Below are 17,708 nucleotides of genomic sequence, written 5' to 3'. Positions count from 1 at the left end.
TCAAAATACAAAAGAATATGGGTAGGTTGAAGGGGCACTAGAAGCAACTTTAAGAGTTCCCAATGTCCAAATCTGGAAATTTTTGAGCTATAAAATAACTTACTATTAGGTTATAGGCCAATGTATAAAATAAATATCCATGAATCCATACTGATATCAATGATCAAGTAGATAAATACAGAGAAGAGGCAAATCTCCCAAAGAGAAATCCCCAAAACATATGTACAGATCCTTCTCTCTCCAGGAGGCAGAGCCTATTTTGTCTCTCCTCCTTGAGTGTGATCTGGACTGCATGACTTACTCGCAAAAAACAGAGTATTGAAAGGGAAAATAGTAGCTTTGCAGTGAAGAGCCTGGTGAACACTAGCCAGGTGATCAAAGTTAATGTAACTAGGGTTGAGTCATGTTGATCTTGAGTCATCCCAAAACCCCAGTCTAACTGTGAGAAAAACATTGGGCAAGCCCAAATTGAGGATGACATTCCACAAAATAACGGACCAATTCTCCTTATATTTGTCAAGATCATGAAAAACAAGGAGAGACTGAGAAATTGTCACAAACCAGAGGAGGCTAAGGACACATGATGATTAAACACAATGAGGAATCCTGGATTGGATTTTGGAATAGAAAAAGAACATTAATGGTAAAATTAGTGAAATCTGAATTAAGAATAAATAAGGAAATCTGAATAAATCTGTAGTTAACAGTAATGTGCCAATGTTAATTTCTTAGTTTTTAAAACTAATTTTAACAGTAGAGGATTGAGCAACAGGTACACAGGAACTCTCTATACTGTCTTCACAATTTTTCTATAAACATAAAATTATTCCAAAATATAATGTTTATTACAAAACAATAGATGCCCAGGTGTGACCTCTGAGATTGATTTGTCTGGGTGAGTAGGGAAGGTGGTATGGTATTTTTTAAGTTTCCCACATACAATTCTGATGTTTGGCCAGAGTAGAGAATCATTACTCCATACTAGTGGTTCTCAAACTTGAGTGTGCATCAGAATCCTCTGGGAGGCTTGCTAAAACACAGATTACTGGGCTTTACCCTCCCTCCCCTCAGTTTCTGATTCCATAGTTCTGGGGTGGGGCCTAAAGATTTGCACCTCTTACAAGTTCTCAGGTGATACTTATTTTGCTGGTGTCCAGCAAAGTGGGGTCCACACTTTAACCACTGCTCTATACCAAAATCCTAAGGTGTTTTCCCCAAAACACTGTGAAAAGTAGTAGCATGATATAAAGCAGTGTGATATAGTAGGAAAAGCACTCAAGAGCCTTGGATTCTAGTCCTTAATATGTCATCATATAGGACGTGAATGAATCACTTCATTTCTCTCACTTGAAAAATAGACTGTTTTAATGACCATTATATCAGAAAGTCTGTATCTGTTTCAAGTTTTCAGATTACCATCTAGTTCTGTTATCTCAGATCTGATGAACAAATCTATGAAGTCTAACCCAACATTTCTAAAACATTACTGGAGAATTTTGCTCTAGAATAAAAGTTATGATTATAAAGAAATCACTATTTTAATCAACAAGCCAGAGCTAATACATCCAAATTAGTAACATCCCCATTCCAAGTCATCACCATACACCTAATCCAATAATGCTGTCACTGCCCAAAATATTTCTAGAACTCTTTTCTTTAATATACATTAAAGCCAGTTTTTACCACATGAGAAAACCAGTCTTATTACTTTTAAAATCATACTTTATTGACCAAATGTAGCAATTTCCAGGTTTCTCATGCACATTAACCACCAGACAGCTTCCCAAATGACCCTTGGTTATTGCCAAAAACCAAAATTGCCCTAAAAGGACAGAATCTTAGCCACTAAGGGGAAGAAAAGTCATCTGAGAACTTAATAAAAGATATGGAGCCCTCCTCAGAAAAATACATTGGCATGTAAAAAAGAGTCACCAGCAATTTTTTATTTTTTTTAATGTTTACTTGTTTTTGAGAGAGACAGAGACAGAATGCAAGTGGGTTAGGGGCAGAGAGACAGGGAGACACAGAATCAGAAGCAGGCTCCAGGCTCCGAGCTGTCAGCAAAGAGCTCGACGTGGGGCTCAAACTCACAAACTGGGAGATCATGACCTGAGCTGAAGTTGGATGCTTAACCGACTGAACCACCCAGTCGCCCCAGAATTGCCAGCAATTTTAATCCTGACTCCAATTTAGGAACTCCCAATCTAGGGAGATAAAGATTGACCAGTATCAAGAAAATCCAAATGTTAAGAAAAAACTTGGAAGGAATCATTTGGAGGCAACTACTATAAAGAAAACAAATGCACAATAGGAAAAGCACTCCACTTTTCCAGTGTGAATAAGGCACCTCAAGGTATGGATTCTGATTTGGCCATGTCACTAACCAGTTTGGGCAAAGAAGTCACATTCCATTTAGTGTAAATTTTATTTGCAAAAATACAGGCAAGAGAAAAAGGGATTGAGCTGCATCGCAATGGTTCTCCATGGGTTCATAAAACCAGCAGCATCAGCATCACTTAGGGACTTATTAAAAATGCAAATCCTCAGGCCCCACCCATACCTACTGAATCAGAAACTGAGGAGTGGGGGCTGGCCACCTGTGTTTAAAACAAGTCCTGCAGGGGATTCTGATGCCCAATCAAGTTTAAGAACCACCAAGCTAAATAAATGATCTCCAAAGTCCCTTCAAGCTCTGAAATTCTACAATTTGGGAAGTCTAAGTTTCAGTAAGTTAAAATGCAAAAACAAAATCAATAGCCTCAGTCACAGCTATTAAAAAGGTTTCCTGAAATGAATTTTGAGGGGGTCAAATAATCTCTATTTTTTATGTCTCCTTGAGTACCCTTGCAAAACTCTTTATAAATAAATAATAGGTATTCAGATCTTTACCATGTGTGCCAATTTGGGCTAAAAAAGATCATTCTTGAACTCAAAGTTAGGTGAGACAGAAAATATCTGTTCAACTCATCTTGAACAATTAATTCCCTCTTTCTTTCCTGATACCCAAATTATTTCACGCCTTCATTAACAAAGTAGTAAGAAAACAGCTGGATTTTGTTTTTATCTAAAAGCAACAGATATCTCATCATAAAATGCGCTCAAGACATACTGTCAACACTGACTCAAGCCATAATAAAAGTAATTCTTCCTTAGTGCTAACAAAATGTAGAATGATTTTTAAATGAAAAAGACTAATGGTTATGGTTTTTATTTCAAGCAAGTAAACTACACATTTGATGTCAAGGAATTTTTATTTATGAAGGTATATGGTCATATTTATGTATAAAGTAGGAGTGTCCTTATCTTTTAAACATCTGATACTGAAACATTTAAAAATGAAATTATCACCTGGGGTTAACTTTAGTATCATTGGGAGTTGAGGTAAGGGGAGTTTCTGGGGGTGGAGGTCAAAAGAAACAAGATTGGCATAAGGCAAGAGTGGAAGTAAATATGGGTATGTGGGGATTCATTTTGCTGTCTTACTTGACAATTTTTATAAGACAAATCTGAAAAAAAGGAATATAATGGGATCCTGGTGACCAAATGCATAAACTGGAATGTTAAAAATGTTACTTACCCATTACGAAGGGAAATAACATTGTACCTAAATCTAATATCCATCAATCTATTACTAAGAAACACAGATAATGTAATATAAAAATACCACTTAACCATAAGATTCAGACTAATCAGGAGAGGGTAGAGGATTGTCAGTCCCAAGTAACAGTGGCTCCATTACTCTATTAAGACTCTTACATCACAAGAATAAAGAAACCCTCTAAGCAATTTTTTAAAATGGAGTCTTTAAGAAATCTTATTCAGAGTTCAAGTGAAATGCTCGATATTTGAGAAATTTCTCCACTAAATCACCGAAGTCTCAACTTTGGTAGTAGATTTAATGAAGTAGAAAAGTGAAACACAGCTTACTCTCCCTCCCACACCAATCACCTACAACAGTTAACTGTGTGAAGCAGTTTTGAATCACTGAGTATGGTTCAGTGGTAAAATGATGACAGTGGTCGCTACATAAACCATCAAATCTCTAGACTGTACTGTCCAGCAGAACTTCCCGTGATAGTGAAGATGTTCTGTACATTGGAGTTACCAACACAGTAGTCTTTTGCCATACGTGGTTACTGGACACTTGAAGTGTTGCTAATGGGACCAAGGAACTAAATTTTATTTAATTTATTTAAATAGCCACATATGGATAGTGGTTATAATGGACAGTATAGTTCTAAAGTATCTAAGAAAAACATACACACACACACACACACACACACACACGTTTCACTTAATATCTAACTCACATTTATTAAAAATTGAAGATTACAGAAAAGTGTTAGATTTGCTTTATTAAACAAGCTCAATTAACTTACCTTTCACTAACAAATGAAAGTAATATCACAAAAGGGATTTTGAAAATGAGGTGGATTCCAACCTCTGAAATTAAAAACAAAAGAAAAGCAGCTAAGAGATTTTCCAAAGGAGAGCAAACACAGACCTCCCTCTAGTGGCAAGAGATAAAGTTGCTGCTGAAAGTTGAATTGCTTCTGAAACTATGTAAAACTGCTCAGACATTTCTTTCATATAATTATAACCTAAAAATTTTCTAGATTAATATATAAGGAAAATAAATCCGATTTTCTATAAACAAAATTTAGACCTGATTTTCAACTTACTATGAATGCTAATCTCCCTAGAAATCTTATCTCCCCAGAAAAACAAATGATTTGTCAATGACATTTGGGAAATTGGGGCTTTCACAAAACAAGTTTATGGAATCTTAACCAAACTGTGAGCAAAGGAGAGGAGACCTAATTTTCTCTGTTGATAAATGTTCTGGGATGGAATATGTAAAGGAGTAGATTCAGAAGTATAAAGTAGTAAGTAAGCAGCAGTGGGTTTTGTAGAAACCCATGGTACATCAAAAGAAACAATTAAAATACTACAAGGGTTTTCAATAGCCAAAACAACACTGTTCAGTCTGATATTCAGCTTCAAAAGACAGGTCTGCCACATTGCCAGTTTTAATTACAACCATACATACACATTTAGAATTAACTACAGAACCACTACTTTCAAGTACAAGAAGGAACTCAAAATAGAAACAACTTGTGTTACAGCTATTGTTTTTCCCCTACAGCTTCAGGAAAAACAGCTTTTATATACACTGCAGTAAGTACAGAATGTACAGAGACAGTTATATATACAAAAGTGCATTAATATAGTAATACATTTAGCAGAAATACAGGACAAAAATCCTGGTTAACAATCTGAAGTGTTACAGTATTGAAGACTACTTGAAGAATCTCCAAACCAGTCAACTTCCTACTTGCTTTGGTTATGATATTGATGCTACATAACTAACCTTTGAAACTAAAAAAAAGTGAAAATTTTAAACATTTGTGAAGTGTTTTACATATATTTGTGTTTAGCTTTTTTAATAGCTTTTGACAACAGTCCAATTAAACTCCCAACACAAAGATTTAGAATGGATAATACTTATACCCAAATTAGAGTACTCAAAGTGGAAATTAAATTGATTCACTACAGGAACAGACATAGTCTGCTTCATTCCTAAAAGCCTCAGCTAGATAACCTAACTCCAAAGTCTAAACTTAAATCCAATTGGTCAGCTACTGTTGAAGAGCAAGCAGCTCCAGAAAACAAGCCATGGCTTCAGGCCACTGTTCCTTAGAACAATCCAGAGTAGGTAAGTGTTAACATGTCATTTATACATATTAATTCTACAACTACCTTTAAAATGCGTACGTATGATTAGAGCAATTCTCTTTTCTACCCATATCCCTCACCACAAAAAAAAGAACACAGATTTCCACAGGTTCCATTGACCACAAAGATGTAACAAACTTGACGATAAAGGAAAAACACTGTATTCTGAAATAAGACAAGAACAAACCAGTTTTTCAGAGTTCAGTATGAATGTCAAATTAAAAATTAACTTAGCATCATGTGATCTAGGTTAAAATATTAATAACCTGAATTGAAAATATAAACTGTGAGAGGGGCTCAAAATAATTTTAATATTAGAGAAAATGTGAAAATAAAATTTTAGTGAGTCAACTGAGATCTGCAGCTATAGCATGCAACTTCTGTACTCTATTAATTGCCAGTTAATTAGAGAAATTTTTAGAGTTCCTTCTAAGCCTTTGGAAAAAGTAAATTATTTTCCAAAGAAATGAGAATTAAGCTAAAATTCTAAGGAGCTATGTTCTAGATACTATGCTGACAGAAATGTCTAGGTCTAAATATTTCTCTCTCACTCACTTAGCATAATTTCTTTGTAAAGATAGAATTTATCTTACTTTGTCAGACTTAAAACGAATCCAAAGTTACCACAGTACATGTGTATACAGATACTTATTTTCTAACTAATAGTCCTTTTAAGGATTCGATTTATCTCTAAGTTTAGACATGTTCTATGTCAGTGTGCTCAATATCAATACTATATTTGAATGCAACTGGGAATTTTCCTATCAACTGTCTCAAACTATATACTGACTTTAAGTAACTCCTCCCATTCTAAGCAAACATTTTCTTGAGCTAAAAAGTAATTTGTTAAAGGGGAGGGGAGTGTTCCAGCTATTACAGAAATGAATGCAAAGAATGCCTAAAGTTATAATGAGAGAATCAAGTTGTTCTATAATCTATGTTTTTGAACTACTTTTGCCTTTAAAATGATCTTCCCAGATACTAAGAATTATCTGGTTTTAAAAAAGCATTCTGGCTTATGACCTTTTTCATGGGAAAAAATGAGAGAATACATTAAGCTATACTTCAGATAACTTTCAGTGTCCTTCAATGACCTAGCTGGGCCAAAAATAATGTTATATAAATGAAATTTAAGACCTGAAAGGTTCTTGTTTTATTACACACTCTATCACCATTGATTAATCAGATTCAATTTAATGTTTTTGCTTACTGATATCCAATAGTATGGACATTTTATAAAACAAATTATAATTTTTAGATAACTTTTGAGATTGAAAAAGCCTGATATTGAGAAAAAGTACAGAGTTAACCTTTAAGGCACATGAGGCTATAAAGTAAGCCATGAACAAAAATCTCTGCTAAAGAATCTGGAAACAAGACTTCTATATTTGTCATATACTAACATTTTTGGCTTAAATATGAAGACATTTCATTAATTTCACAATTTTTAAAGCTCACCAGAATCTGGATACCTTTATACAGAAGTTTCTTGGAATTTCTCCTTTAAGTGGCAATTAGCACTTTTAAGGAGCTAAATAAATGAGATGTCTGTTCAATCTGTAGAGTCATTAAATTACAAGTCAGTTTCTGGGATTAATTCAGCAATATCTGGTCAACCCGAAGGGCTGAGGAAATGGACAAAACTGCCACAGCCTAACAAAAAAGTGAGACAAGTCTCATGAAAAAAAAAGTGCTATTTTATTGTAAGTTCTTGTTAGGGCAGAATGAATTAGCCCTTTAAATTCCACTAAACGTTATACTACATTGCCTTACTTTGATTCAGTTGCAAAACTATAGAAAAAGATATGCCATTTTGTTTAATTCAAGGTCCATACTTTGAAAAGCTGTGCTGGGGTCTCATAGACTTCTACAAAAATTCTTTTTTTTCTTCCAGTTTTATTGAGGTACAATTAACATACATACAAGGTCTCTAATAAAATGTTTTTGAAAAACTTGAGGGTACTTTATCATGTGCCCTAAGTTAACAAAGGTTATGTTTAAAGGGGAGACACTTATTTACTCCAGTCTCAATTCTCTACAGATAACACTGACACTAGAGCAAATAAGTCTCACATTTTTATTAATTTGTTAGTTTGGATTTATAAACAGGAAAAATACTGAGTTGGATTTGTCTTAAACTCAGAGATATGTCAGACTGAATAAATTATGACTTATTCCAGGAAAGAAATAATTCAAACTTGAATTATCTACATGAGACATTAAAACAGAAAAAAAGTACAGTACAGCACATTAACAAAAACAAGAACTTTTTTATCTTTTTATGCTGTTTTTTTGGGGGGGGAGGAGATGGAGAGAGATTTTGTAATCTCCCTCTTCCATAACACAAGCAAGCCAAGTTGTTTTATTTTTTTTCCCTTTAATCAGAAGAATTATTTTCAGTCTCCTTCAAACCAACTTTATAGGCAATCTCTAGTTTATAGTAAAGACGTGACATCCAAATTTACGCAAAATCTCATGGCATACTTTACTATAAACATTCAAATCTTTATAAACTTTTAAAACTGGCTTTGTGGTGCTTTGGTAAACTTGTTTAATAGTGACTTAAGTTAAATCTAAGGTAATAAGACTATGTAATTGTTGGGAGAGTGAAAAAAATGGTCGTATTATATCATGACCCTGTTAGGATTTTCTTTTACTGGTCATTGTCAATTGTTTCCAAGTATTTAACAGATAAATGTTGCTCTATGGTCTCCAGAAGTGGCCTACTTTCCTGGGAAGAATAGGTAGAGAACAGACAAGTCATTCTCTGGAATTTTGCTTTGCTAAGAGCAGGCAGAGAATTCAGCTGCATTTGCTCTTCTCTCTATTTGCTCTTCCTAGACTTGGAAGGAAGACACAATGAGGGTGACCCTTTCCACCTTCCTCAAAGTATTCTGGGGTCTATCCCTAAGCTCTTTTTGGGCCCTCTAAACAAGTTAGGAGCATCAAAGAAAGAGTAAGAGGAAAGTCAAAGGGAGTACTCCAACTGAAAACCATATACATATACTTTTATATTTTAGTAAAATTTAAAGTATGAACTTAGTAGTCTTCAAAATCTTAAAACCATACCACAGACCTCAGCAAAGCTGCAATACATCAATTTTTATCCTCAGTTTCAATTCTTTAACCTTCAAGGAACTAGAGTAAAATCAAAATTTCAAAACACATGATTGTAAGCAAAGGTTAAAAGCCTTTATATCAACTGAGAATTAAAACTTTAAGTCATTAATCTTTTTCTTAATGAGCCACTTGATATGATAGTTTAAAAAAGTAAATATCCTATCACATAACCTCTGACTCTAGAGTTAAAAAAAATATTGATTACAGTTCCTCCTACAGAATCATGATTACCTCCCAAAAGTTATCCATAATAAAAATTATGAAAGTCAGAAAGCAGCTTGTCAGTAGTATCAGTTTCCATCTTCTTTAACCCATGTGAATGTTTAGACATGTGGTAGAAGAAAAGAAATAATACTACTTCTAATGTTCATGATAACAAAGTCTCCATGAAAACATTTAAAGAAAACTCATGATTTCACATCTAAAATTAGACTTCTATCAATAGCCAACAAGCGAAGGTTTTTTTTCTATATCTCACTGCTCCGTGTATTTCTAGCAATTTATAGAGAAGTTTAGAACTGTAAGGGTTTTCTTTAGTTAACTTTGAACATTAGCCTGTTCACATGCCAGAAGCTGTTATACCAAATATTTAAAAATTAGAGCAGTGCTGGAAAAAAGTGACTTTCAAAAAGAACTTAAGAGAGACAGTTTCACGGACTAAAATTTCAGAAAGCCATGGAAAAGCAGAATTGGCTGTTTTGCTTAATTGCCTTCTCTATTTGAATATTAATCGATATAGCATCAAGTCTGAAGTTCAGCTACTACTAACATTATTTCCTCAGTAGTCATCACTTACAGAAAGGATTCTGAATTTACATAAAGTGAAAAACAGAAACAAACCTAACAGGAAAGACATTAGGGCCTATTTTTACACCTTTGAGTTAATAATAAATGAAAATAAAACTAAACCTAATGAAGGCACTATTGTAAACAGCAATCTACACCCCACACCCACAACCTCAAAACAAGATTTCCACTAGGAATTGAGACTTATGCTATGGCCCTTATAAAAAGCAAACTAAAAAATTGTAACATTAGGAAGGAAAACTGAATTATGATCCGGACATATGTACCTATACTGACATAATAAGCTACTTGTCAGCAGTACCTTGAAATCTTCTAAACTGTAAAAGTACTAGTTCTTGAAAAAGCCTACTTAGCCACCCTAAAGTCTAAATAGTGAAAACATTTACTAGTGATTCTTAAAAGTAGAGCGTGCAGCAGAAGAACCTGGTGCTTGTTAAAACACAATGCTGGGCCCCTCACCCAGAGTTTATGATTCACTGCATCTGGGATGGAGCCTGGTAGTATGCCTTTCTAACAACTTCTCAGGTGATGCTGAGGCTGCTGGTCTAGGGACCACCTGCTGAGAACCACTGGCCTAAATTATTAATGGTATATCAGCACAGCCCTAACCAAAAGTTTGGTAAAGATGCATGTAAACAAATAAAAGGAGAATACTTTAATGCTTAGAAAGAATGCTGACAAATTCACCCTTATTACATCAAAACGTCTACATCTGCTTCATGGTCTTCCTCAGTCACTTTCAAGGACAGCACTTCTTCATTGAGGAAGAGCCCACTGAGCCTCTCCTTCCGAGCCTGCCTCTGCTCTTTCAGCTGCCTCTTGCGTAAGGCCTTCTGCTGTAACTTCCGCTGCTTGGATCGCTTCTGCCAAAATAAAAATTTCTCAATCAGTAAGGTTCAGTTTTGCCATATCCACCTCAGAGTATTTTATGGATCAAATTCTGTATTTTCAGAATTCTTAGAGATGTTCAAATTCCTCTGCAGTATGATCCTGGTTCCAGTAAGTGAGCCACTGGCTTAGACTTGAAAATGATTCTTCAAGATTCTATTTTTATGGTATTTGACCAGTGAATCTTAGGAAGGGTGGACATCTGATCATTTTATCTAGTTACAGATAATCATTTCAAAGCCTTTTTTTTTTTTTTTTTACCAAATTAAGGTACATTGGTGTCACTGCGGAGTGAATACACAGTGAACAATACTAAATATAAATGTAGAGAACAATGCCAAAATCTCTAATGCTTATGCTTTTAAGGTGTCTTTCATCTGAAAGCACTAGCAATTTTACAACAGCTGGGAAAGAATCATGTCTTTTCCATTTTAGGCAAATACCATCTTAAAAACCCATTAGAAACCCAGTGGGTACTCTATTCCTTGTCACTGGTGAAGTGATGCAAAAAAGGAATGACCACATATCCAGAGGAATCCCCTGGCAACCAACAAAGCTGGCTATGTTTCTGCTACTTTGGTAAAAGCCAGGGAAGGAATCACTGTGTATCTTCTAGTCACCACTGGGTTCCCAAAGAGTTAGAGAGATACTCTTATCATTGTTAAGTTGGCTCCAAACTGTACCCACTGCAAGGAACTGAACTCCCTTCAGTATCACAAAACCATTCTATATGCACTAATACGTCCCTATTTTTTACATGCCCAATAATATTACCAAGAATTTGTCAACTGTGAATAGGCAGAAGTTAGAGAAGGTGTTATTACATTTTTAAAAGATCTAAGAACAAACACTCAAGGTTAACAGAACATTTCACACACACACAAAAGACATGCAGAACATTCTTAGGAGCTAATAGACAGCAACATCAGCAACATAGTGAGATCTGCTCAGTAGTGACTTGCAGTCAATGTTGCAATCTTGAGCCTCACTCACTATTTCCACCAATTTATCTTACTCAAAAACAGACACAAAAATCAGATAAAATTGATGTGATATGGTTGTGGGTCAAAACGGTATTTCAAAGTACTCAGCGTAAAGGGCTTTACTCAACAGCAGAGTAGCCTTGCTTGTTCAATTAAAGCCAAAATCCACCGGCATCCAGAGAGCAAGATAATTTTAACTCTTCAAGAAATTTATATGAAGGAGTACTAATATTAATATTGAAAGGTAAAGTTTTGTATTGATTAGACATTTTACTTTTGAATCCCGAATCCGCTCTGCTGCACTTGCAGACAAGTTGCTGTCACTGTGTGCTCGACTCATGTTGGCACTGGAGTTTGAAGCAGAGTTTCCAACACTGGACCCACTGCTGCTTGCAGAACTGACCATGCTGGCACTGCTGCTGCTGGCGCTGGCGCTGGCACCGCTCACTCCACTAGTGCTCGCACAACTAAAGTTGCTTCTCTTCCAGGCCTCTCTTGCAGGCCGTTGGCGAGGGCTATGCTCCTTGATATAGTTTCTGACCTTGGAACACACAGACAAAATCTGGTTAGTGTTCCTTGACATTCTCCCTCAAAATACTGGAGAAAAGAAGAATATTGTACATAAAGTAAAAGATTATCCAAAGTGCTACAGATGTACTCCTCATCAAGGAAATGCAAGTCAAAACTACAAGGAGATGTCACCTCACCCCTGTCAAAACAGCTAAAATCAACAACAGAAGAAACAACAAGTGTTGGTGAGGATGTGGATAAAGGTAAACCCTCCTGTACTCTTTATGGGATTGCAAACTGGTGCAGCCACTATGGAAAACAGTATGGAGGGTCCCCCCAAAATTAAAAATAGAACTGTCCTATGATCCAGCAATTGCAGTACTAGGTACTTACCCAAAGAATACAAAACTACTAATTCAAAGGGATACAATGCACTCCAATGTTTACTGCAGCATTGTCTACAACAGCCAAATTATGGAAACAGCCCTAATGTCCACTGACTGATGAATGGATAAAGATGATATGGTATGTGTACACACACATACACACACACACACACACACACACACACACAGAGAGAGAGGAATATTACTGGGCCATAAAAAAGAATGAAATCTTGCTATGTGCAACATGGATGGAGCTAGAGAGTATTATGCTAAGCAAAACAAGTCAGTCAGAGAAAGACAAATACCATATGATTTTACTCATATGTGGAACTTAAAAAACAAAAATGGGCTAAGGGAAAAAAGAGGCAAACCAAGAAACAGACTCTTAACCATAGAGAACAACCTGATGTCTACCAGAGGGGAGTGGGGTGGGGGGATGGGTTAAACAGGTGATGGGGATTAAGGAGTGCACTTGTTATGATGAGCACTGGGTGTTGTATGTAAGTGTTGAATTACTAAATTGTACACCTGAAATTAGTATTTCACCTGAAGTTAATATGTTAGCTAGAATTTAAATAAAAACTTTATAAAAAAAGATTGGATTGGATCCTGGGATAAAACAAGATATTAGTAGAAAAACTGGTGTAACCTGAATACAGTCTGTAGATTATTTAATAATACTGTAACTATGTTCATTTCTTGCTTTTGATGAGTATACCAAAAAAAAAAAAAAAAAACCAAACTTGGAACTAGATGCTTAACAAATAGAAAGTGAAAGATAGTAATTATGAAGAAATAAAATTAACATTTATTGAATAATGATTTATAAACTTGGATTGTAATCCAGGTTGATTTGTTTGACTCTTTCTTGAGTTGTAGGCTCTATAAAGACAACAATCATTCGTTAAAGTGTTTTTTATCCTACAACTTAATACATGATAGACACTTAATATTGTTAGATAAATAAATCAAATAAAAAAGTGCTACAGATGTACATAAGTAGACTATAAGGACAAAAGAAATTTCTCAATGTAGAAACAAGTACCAGAAAAATTGACAATGTCAAAATTCTAGAATATTGATCATGGAGTTATATTTTAAAAACATATAATATAATCAGTCAATGGAAGGCTACTGGCCTCCAGAATTTAGGATTATAAGAAAATAACACTCAGAGAAATTAACAATAAAATAGATCAGATTAGGCATGTTTTAAAGATCTCCACTTAATATGATTTAAGTTGCTGAATATATTGAAGATTAGGGTGTTTCCTAAATCTTGGCTAGGGGCCCATGGTACCTGTCTTCAAATGCAAGGCATCAATTTCAACACTAATGAAAAATGAGCTGGAATATAGAAAATAATAATATGTCTGTTGAGAGAAATGAAATAAAAAATTTTTGTAAGTAATGATAAATGCAAAAAAAATTCTTTAAAAAATGAAAGTAGAACGTAAGTATTCATTCAGCTATGTACCAGAGAAAAATAGAGCAGTAAAGACTATATTTAGAAGATGGCAGAAATGCATATTTCAGAATAGCAGAAGGAAATTTACGTTTTACCCTAGCCAGGATCAATTACTTCACAGGACTACTCAAATCCCTCAACTCAGATGTTCACTGAAGTATAGACAGCCCTCAATAATCAGTATTCTGATTCTGTCAATCGTTCTTTTTTAAGGTGAATTAGAAGAAGCAAATAGCATAACCACCCCTTAAGTGGTGAAATCAAGTTTCAAAGCCTACACAACTAAACAGCAGTTTCTAGATCCACATGAACCCAGAAAGGTACTGCCAGGTGAGATATACCTAAAACCTTACAACCATGTGCTCTCAAATACTGCCATCATTTTTTCTAATATTACATTTCACAGCAGTGATCTGGACCTTAATTATTTGTGTATTTTAACATGATTATTCCAGTCTACATGTTATAAAATAACAGTTTTCTTAATACTTGTATAATCTGTATTTTCTTTACATACCTGCTTCAGTTTTTCATCTGTGAGACAGTTAAGTTCAATAATAAATTCACTGTCTGTAGGGGAGATTTGAGCAGAAGGATCAATTATTTTAATAATATCAAGTTGCTCCCGAAGACCCATCTCCGTACTGACTTTACGACTCAAATACTCAATATATTCCACCTATGTGATAAAAAATTATAATAAACAAGATCAATGCCAAAACCTGATATTTTAGTGTGTCATTTATAATGTGTTTCAAATATCAAAAGCACTTAAATATTATATTTGTTCCCTGAAAACAGTTAAAACTCAAAGTCAGATTTTACTAAGCAATCCACATTGACCCAGTAACTTTAAATAGGCAATACACTGAATTTCACATATTCTCTCTATATATGCTTTCAATTAAGAATGTTAAGATCCTGGGATGCCTGGGTGGTGCAGTCAGCTAAGCATCTGACTCTTGATCTCAGCTCAGGTCTTGATCCTGGGGTCGTTGAGTTCAAGCCCCACACTGGGCTCTGTGCTGGGTGTGAAGCCTACTTTATATAAAGAAATGTCAAGATCCCTACCTGCTCATCATTTGTCATTGCACTCCAAGGAAGTTCGTCTAAATTCTGGTGCTTGTTTTTCTTTTTAGGAAGCAGGCAAGGTGAACTCGGAATACTGGGTATGACATCAGAAAGTACATCACTCCCACTGGCAATGTCACTGCCCGGTAACTATAAAAATAAGAAGGGGGTAGGAAAAGCAAAATTTTTCAAAAATACATTTTAAATATTACAACGCACTTCATACTGATTAAAAATTATTTTTTAATGACAAATACAGAATGAGAAGACATTATTTCTGATCCCTCCAATGTTACACAAAGCAGCAACATCAACATATTCTTTGTAGATAGTAACTTATTCAATGAAAGATATTTTCCAAAAGTTTAAAATCATAATCAAGACTTGTTAATAATTGCTAATTTAAGAGTCAAGCATCATTAGGGTTTTTAGTTCACAATGTGAATGTAGGCTAGGGCACACACAGCATGATGAATAAGTAACACTGGTCTCCATCTCAGGAGACTTGAGTGATCTGCTACTACCTGGCTCTTTGCCCAACACTATGCTAGACATACTGCCAATATGAAGACAGATAAGCCATGGTCCTTGTGCTCAAGTCAGTATTAATAATCTCAAGGCAATTAAAAGTATTTAAAATATGCTGTTAATATGTAACAAAACATTTTAAAGATCAGAAGTATAATAAAAATCAGAAAAAATGTTGAGACAATGTGTAGACAAAGGAGAAAAGCAAGCAAGCCTAATACACAGAAAGTTAGTTTGAAGTGAGATGAACACCAGAATTATGTGCTATAATTTTATACTGCCTGTTAAAAGCCAGTTAGAATGGATTTAATTTTTTACCAGCTTTATTGAATTATAAGTGATACAAAGAACTGTACATAACTAATATAGACAATTTGAGGACTTTGGACATATGCATATACCCATGAAACCATCACCACAATCAAGGTAATAGATCTATCACCTTCAAAAGTCAAAATGGATTTAATTTTAAATAAATGTGTTTAGGGGCACATGGCTGGCTCAGTCAGAGGAGCATGTGACTCTTGATCTTGGGGTCACAAGTTTGAGCCCCATGTTGCGTGTAAAGATTACTTAAATAAATAAGCTTCTAAAAATAAATAAATAAAGGGATGTCTGGGTGGCTTAGTAGGTTGAGCATCTGACTCTGATTTTGGCTTAGGTCATGATCTCAGGATTGTGGGATCAAGCCCCCACACTGCGCTCCATGCTGAGCATGGAGCCTGCTTAAAATTCTTTCTCTCTCTCCCTCTGCCCTTCTCCCAAGCTCACACTTATGTGCTCTCTCTCTCTCTTGCTCTCTCTCTCTAAAATAAGTAAGTTTAAGTCATTCATCAAAAAGATAATTTCTTCTACAAGGAATACGTAGCTTTCAAAGACAATGCTTTCATTTTTACAAGGTACAAAATAACACCTTTTGGTTGTTGTTGTCCTTTGCAATGATATATGAACTCTGGATGATAACTAGGCTTTTGAAGTTACCAAAAGGGAAAAGGTAGTTTAGCCATGAAGATTACTGCAATTACACACATTTGGCCTCCTACTGCACCCATAGCACTCTGATAAGTACAGAGGACTCAAAGATTGTCATGGTCCTTACACTAAAACTTTATTCTCCACTGGGGAAGAGAATATAATAACACAAACATACAATTATACAAAATATCAAATGACAAATGCTAGGTATGAAATGACAGATCATCAGTGGAAATATCTAGCAGTGAGTTAAAGCTACAAGATTAAAGCTTAGGAGAGCTACAAGAGGGCAGGCATGGGGAGTGAGATGCATAGAATAACCTAATGAAGACACAAATATGGGGTTGAGATCAGTATGCAAAGTGACCATAAGGCTTAGAATGAAATTATCTAAGCTACTACTGTCAAAAACACACATTTTCATTTTAACAGTCGCTGATGAATCCAAGTGCATAAATGACTACCAACAATTTGTATGACTTCCATTAAAAACTCATTAATTGGGATGCCTGGGTGGCTTAGTCAGTTGAACATTCAACTTTGGTTCAGGTCATGATCTCAGTTTGTGAGTTCAAGCCCCATATCAGGCTCTGCACTGACACCGCAGAGCCTGCTTCGGATCCTGTCTCCCTCTCTCTCTGCCCCTCCCACCCTCAGGCACGCATGCTCTCTTTCTCTGAAAAATAAACATTAAAAGCCCTCATTAATTAACACTGCTTGACTTGTTCATTCACCTTTAGCCCTGATGTTATCTAGTCAGTGTCATGAAAGAATAACTGCTGAATGCACACATGAAGGCCATCTTTCAGCCTTTAATGTCAAAAAAGAAAATGTTTTGGGGCTTCTGGGTGGCCCAATCAGTTAAGTGTCCAACTCTTGATTTTGGCTCAGGTCACGATCCCACAGTTAATTGAGATTGAGTCCCGTGTCAGGCTCTGTGCTGACAGCACAAAGGGATACTCTCTCTCTCTCTCTCTCTCTCTGTCCCTTCCCCACTGGTAAATGCGGTCTTTCCCTAAATAAGCAAACATTTAAAAAAGAAAATATCTTGCTATTTTCCCTTTGAAAGAGTTCAAATCACAATACTACTACATTAAAGATCTCCCTGGGGTTTCTAAAACAAAAAGAGACAGTCCTTATAATATGAAAGCCTTCCCTTACTTCAAGCTCCTTTGATAAACTATGTAAAGGAACTAACAAAATATGTATACCCTAAAAATTTAAGAAGAATTTTCA

General features: G+C 35.3%; 1 protein-coding gene across 2 annotated transcripts in view; it reads right to left on the bottom strand.

The window, feature by feature from the left end:
- Positions 1–4,288: 4,288 nt before the first annotated feature.
- The window catches only part of FAM199X (family with sequence similarity 199, X-linked), a 34,943-nt gene continuing 21,523 nt past the window's right edge, over positions 4,289–17,708 (bottom strand). Inside the window, exons 3-6 of one of the 2 annotated variants that reach the window (XM_030305558.2) lie at positions 14,970–15,119; positions 14,416–14,577; positions 11,809–12,075; positions 4,289–10,526 (exon numbers count right to left, since the gene is read on the bottom strand). In XM_030305558.2, coding sequence (XP_030161418.1) covers positions 10,356–10,526; positions 11,809–12,075; positions 14,416–14,577; positions 14,970–15,119 — 750 coding nt within the window. In that variant the 3' untranslated portion in view covers positions 4,289–10,355. The remainder of the gene's footprint in view (positions 10,527–11,808; positions 12,076–14,415; positions 14,578–14,969; positions 15,120–17,708) is intronic. The other variant, XM_030305559.1, reaches the window with a different exon arrangement.

Source organism: Lynx canadensis, chromosome X (genome assembly GCF_007474595.2).
Source record: "Lynx canadensis isolate LIC74 chromosome X, mLynCan4.pri.v2, whole genome shotgun sequence".
NCBI classification, from domain to species: Eukaryota; Metazoa; Chordata; class Mammalia; order Carnivora; family Felidae; genus Lynx; species Lynx canadensis.
Note: the sequence above shows the minus strand (reverse complement) of the source record. Positions and strands in the feature narration are given on the sequence as shown.